Genomic DNA, 5,177 nt, shown 5'->3' with positions numbered 1-5,177 from the left:
CGGGGGAGAGTGGCCCATTGGCACCCATCCTATGGCGGCTGCCCTGGCAAAGGGCAACCATGCTGCTACTCCTGCTGCCATGATGACCCCCGGCCGTGTTACTGGAGAAGACAGTTAGGCTGCTCCTGAGACCTCTTGGAAGTCAGATCAGTTCCATCTAAAATACAGAACAAACAAAACCACAGCGCAGTGAAGCGGGTGTCTGGCCCCCTTGTGTCAGAGTCAGGTGTCAGTACATACACAAGAATCTGAACCAACTGGCTCAACCTCATCTGCCACTTGAAGAATGATGGTAAATAAGGCACGTGATAATCAGCACAGCGGGGTTATGGCATTATTATAGATTGAAATTTTGAATAGCAAATGCTTCCTCATTAAAAGCATTTTAAAAGTAGCATAAACACACTAATTTATATTTGCTTCCTTACAAACAAGACTAATCCATGATTCCCCAGGTGTAAGCCTCACACGCTCCTCAGTTCAACTACAGCTGTCAAGCAAGAGCTGAGAACTCCTCTGAAATCAGCTTGCAGTTCACCGGGTGGGATGTGTGCCGTGGAGAGCCAGGGCTGGACTGAGCCACGTTTCCAGTCTTAAAAAAGTTTGGAGTGTAATGAATCTTGCACTGAGAACATATTCAGCTGAAGGAAACAGAAAATCTTCTCTGTTTTTTGTTAGTTTTCTCCCACCTTTAATTAAAGACCTGGCCTCAGCAGCAGTTTCTTGCTGGCCTCTTTTATTTTGAGATGGGTTTCACTCCTGTGAAGTATCTCATCCCTCCACCAGACCGGAGGAAAATTCTGCCAGGGAAACATTGCTCAGAATACCTGAGCAACAGCAAGCTTGAGTGCTGATGGATTCAGCTACTAGCTGAGTACCAACAACATCAGAATGAGGGAAGCCTCCAAAGTTGGGCAATGCTCTTCCAGCAGGAGGATACTTTGATTATTTCCTAACTAACAGAGGCAGTAGCACTGAAGGACTATTTGGTGGAAATAAAACACATTCACTGCACCCTCGATTTATAGATTAAAAATGCCCCAAGTTGTCTAGACCCTCAGCCACTGGAAGCCAACATTCTCTGGAAGTTAGAGCAGTTGCTGTGGTTCTGAGATAGCCATGAATTTCTTTTAGGTCTTTGGTCAGAGTTCTTGCAATATTTAACTTTTGTTTTAACTTGTATTTACTTTCACTTCCCTAATGTTTTTCTAACTCCACCATAAAATTATCTGGGGAAAGGTGCCATTATCGTATAAGATGCATTAGGGGCCCTATCAAAAGTTGATTTATCAATGGAAATTCCATTGATTCTACTGACTCAGGCCCTCAAAGCTTAATTGTATCTTCCACATGATCTCCTTCTAGGCAGTTTTACTCTGAAGTTTTTTAATTGTATGAAAGCTGCCATTCCAGCCAGTAAGGCTGCAGCATTATTGATTTCAACAGGCCATCAAAATACTGAATAAAAAATGATGGGATCAATCTGTGGTGAAAATGACTGAACTGCTCACCAAAGTGCTCTTCCTCTTCAGGGCACATTAGCATTCATCACCTTAATGTGGAGTCTCTTTCGATGCAATTTTACTATCTAAAGGACAATTGAAGTCCCCCATGGAAGCATCTTACTGCTGCTGGAAAAGGGTTTGTAATTACGAAACAGATAATAATCCATAGTGATGCTTATCCCAAGGAGACACTTTGCTTATATACATGGCACTGGAGTAAACATCCCACAATATCTTCCTATAAAGAACTGTTCAATATTACAATGTGCTACTTTCTCTCTCCCCCTAACGGGGGAATTTACTGCATTAATAGTGCCAGAGTGGCAGCCCTGGAGACCAGGCTCTTCGTCTGCCTGGCATGGAGGAGAGCACAGCTCTGCAAACTTTCTCTGCACGACTTTGAAACCGTGCCCTGGTCTGTAGCTGCAGGGCCACCTCCAGGGGCTCAAGGAGCAAAGCTGCCCCTTTCTTAAACCAGCAGTGGGGGATCTTTTAACTTCTGTGAAACACAGGACTGCAAAACAGGAGATGAGACCCTCTTCACTCATTAATCACCAAATATATACAGGCAAATAACCAAGAGACCAAGTTCGTGCATCCTCTTCCTGTTTTCCCTGCTGGTAAACTGTCTTCTCTGATTTTTAATGTCAATTAATTCTACTCCAGCCATTCCAGCAGGACTGATTGGTGGCATAGGGTGACCTGACCAGCTGCAGTACACTGATCCTCAGCTCCCGACCCCTCAGGGGAGCCTCGTGAGAAATCTCTTCTGTACTTTCATAACTTTGGTGGTAAATTCCAGGTTACCTACATTAGCTGCTGAGGCACTATAAATACTTCACATATAATTGTTCTAATAAAGCACTGGTAACTCATAAGTGACTTACACATTTCTAAATCAATTTTTAAAGATAAAATGGGTCCTGCCATGCTGGCAGTATATGTGGGGAAGCTATAAATATCTCAGCTGTGAAAGATTAGAGGTGAGATTAAAACAAAAGGGGTTGGGAAGGGTGTTGTTCTGTGGAAATTTGGTTCCCAGTTCTCTGGGACCAAGAGCTGCAGCTGGTTAAGAAACTGTAGTACACACACCTTCATTTTCAAAGCTGCATTAAATCTGCCCCATTTTATCCTCAAAGTACACAAAAAGAGACTCTTTTCAACTATAAATTGTCTGAAGGACTGAGAGGGAGAAGAGTAATGAAATCACCTGCCACAGAAGTTTTTGCTTTTTCTTGTCCAAGAGTCCTTGGAACCCCACCCCTCCCCAAAGAAAGAGATGGAAAATTCAGGGAGAGCCAGGGCTGGATTTATAATTCAGAGCTGCACAAACTAAGCTGAGTAAAAAGAATGTGAAGTAACTAGTTTATCTATAGAATGTGGAAAGAATCTTTTTCTGCATGCCTGGGTTTTGGTAACCAGACTTTTTAGGCTGGAAAGCAATTAGCCATGATCAAAAGATACTGTACAGTCAACAGAGACTCTTAGCTCATGCAGCAGATAGCCACACTTTAATTCTAACAAATGTATACTGTACGTATACACGTATTTCTAATTTTATTTACCATAATTCCTGCATGTAACTTGAAGTAATTAACAAGAGATTGGTACCATCCTGATGACATTAGAAAACCTGGTATACAAAATAAAATAAATTTGCCTCCTGCTTGAAAAAGGTCAGCACCTATAGAGAAAAGACTCTGCTGTCCTTAGATAATTATGGGGACGGTGAAACGATGCAAGCAAATCTGCCAGAAAAGCCTGTGGCACAAGCCCCTGTCCCCTGCCAGGACCCCCGGCCCCATCTGAGCCCCTCCCTGGCCACCGCCGGCCCCGCAGGTCGTGGGCGCTGCAGCCGCTTCATGGGCACCGTGGTTTCATCCCAGTTTAAAACAAAACCTGTCAGGCACGGCCAGGTCTCTGAAGGAAAACTTCAGAGAACACAGTTCTTTCTGTTCACCAGAAGGGCTGAGAAATAAATGATGGATTCTTATCATATTAGCCCCCCCAGCAGCGCCACACTTACTAAATGCCCCTTCGCAGTCTCACGAAAGCAGAAACAAACCAAACATCTCGTGGTGCTTCCCTTCCCAGAGGCAGATGGGGACAATTTAAAATAAGACTGATAAACATACTGTGAGTTTCTTGATGAGACACTGCTAAAGGAAGTGAAGAGCCTTGATATCATTCATTCTCTCCTCTCCTGTCCTTGTTGGGTCAGGCTCAGACAGCAGAGATGTATTTGCTTTAAAGCAAAATATGTCAGCCGAAGCCTCCATGCCCTCTGTCCGTCATATTCCTTCCCCTTCACAATCACCTCAGACAATCAAACTTTCTGCAAAATGTTCACTCCCTCAGTCCATTGGAGAGATTTAGGAGTAAAAGCAACAGGCTTAGGATAAACACATGCAAACTTCTCCCCTCCCTCCCAGCCAGCCCAGAGAGCCCCATCTTGCCGGCTCGCAGCGATGTCTTACCTGGCAAGGAAAGACACTCTCGGCACCCCAAAGTAGGGCTGAATCTGGGGAACTGGAAGGAAGGGGGAGCAGTCACTCCTCAGGATAAAAGGTGAACTGTGCTGCCTGCCTCCTGCCTCCCTCTCTCAGTGCAGTCAGAAGTGATCAGTAAATGTGATCATCATTGGGAAAGTATATATAGAGAGATGACTAAACAGCTTCTCCCTCATTGCTGCCGAGACGGAGTCTCTCCCTGCCTCTCGCCTGAGCTTGCTGCCTTTTGCCTCCTCCCCTTCCAGCACCGCTCGGAGCTTTGCTCTCGCTGCCCAACCCAGCTGGAAACGGCCCCTGTGTCCTGGGGAGTCTGCCTGGGGGAGATGGACCCGGCGGGTCCCAGGCTGCGGGGTGAGGCCGAAGAAAGGCTGTGTGGGCTAACAGAGACGCCGGCAAATGGAGCCATTAAATACACAGCAGAGCCTACCCTGCATGCTAATGTGCCAGCAGTGGCAAGGGGGAGAGTGAAGGGGGGAAAAGTATGGGATGATCTTCACTGGTCCCTCACGGAGCTCCCTTCTGCGTCCCTGACTTTCAGGCAGGTGGGGACCGTGCAGGAGAGGTCCCTTCTTCTGGACAAGGAAACGAGCTATTCCCCCAGTATCACAAACCTACAGCCAACACCTCAGCCAGGGCAGGCTACATTCGGGAACAAAAAGAAATAATTTAGACTTAAACTGATCTTTCTTTCTCTCCTTCTTCCTTCCCAGTACCTGTCCCCTTTCCCCTCGCCTGCTGTTCTCGCTCGCCCTGCTCCTCGGCAGCTCTTACCGGTCCCGTCTCCACACCGCCTCAGCATCCCTCTGTCATCCAGGGTCCGAAGTTGGACTCCACACGCTCAGGGACCTGGCATCCTCGCTCATTTATCTGTTTGCCAGCGCATCTCCATTAAGTAAATAACTGTGAGCCCAAATCAGAGCAGAGCAGCCTCGCCCGGCTCTGCCGGGCAGCGCCCGGCGATGACTGATGCACCGCAGCGATAGTTGGTGACTTCCGTAAAGTAAGACAAATACATACATGAAATAGAGGAGCTCGGCCGCCTCGCCATCGCCTCGCGTCCTTCCACAGCCCAATCGCCCGCTTTAATCTACCGCGACGAGTTCAGGGGCTGGAACGGTCCGTGCGGCCCCCGAACGGGACTGAGAGAGGGCGGGAGCGAGGG

At 47.1% G+C, this 5,177-nt stretch overlaps 1 protein-coding gene across 1 annotated transcript in view; it reads right to left on the bottom strand.

Moving 5' to 3' along the window:
* The window catches only part of LOC103771924 (potassium voltage-gated channel subfamily D member 3), a gene marked incomplete at its 3' end in the record, with an annotated part of 1,167 nt that extends 1,086 nt beyond the window's left edge, over window positions 1-81 (bottom strand). Inside the window, exon 1 of the mRNA XM_008939244.1 lies at window positions 29-81. Coding sequence (XP_008937492.1) covers window positions 29-81 — 53 coding nt within the window. The remainder of the gene's footprint in view (window positions 1-28) is intronic.
* Between the last annotated feature and the right edge of the window lie 5,096 nt (window positions 82-5,177).

Source organism: Merops nubicus, unplaced genomic scaffold (assembly GCF_000691845.1).
Source record: "Merops nubicus isolate BGI_N331 unplaced genomic scaffold, ASM69184v1 scaffold19244, whole genome shotgun sequence".
Taxonomy (NCBI): domain Eukaryota; kingdom Metazoa; phylum Chordata; class Aves; order Coraciiformes; family Meropidae; genus Merops; species Merops nubicus.
This window is presented reverse-complemented; position numbering and strand designations above follow the sequence as displayed.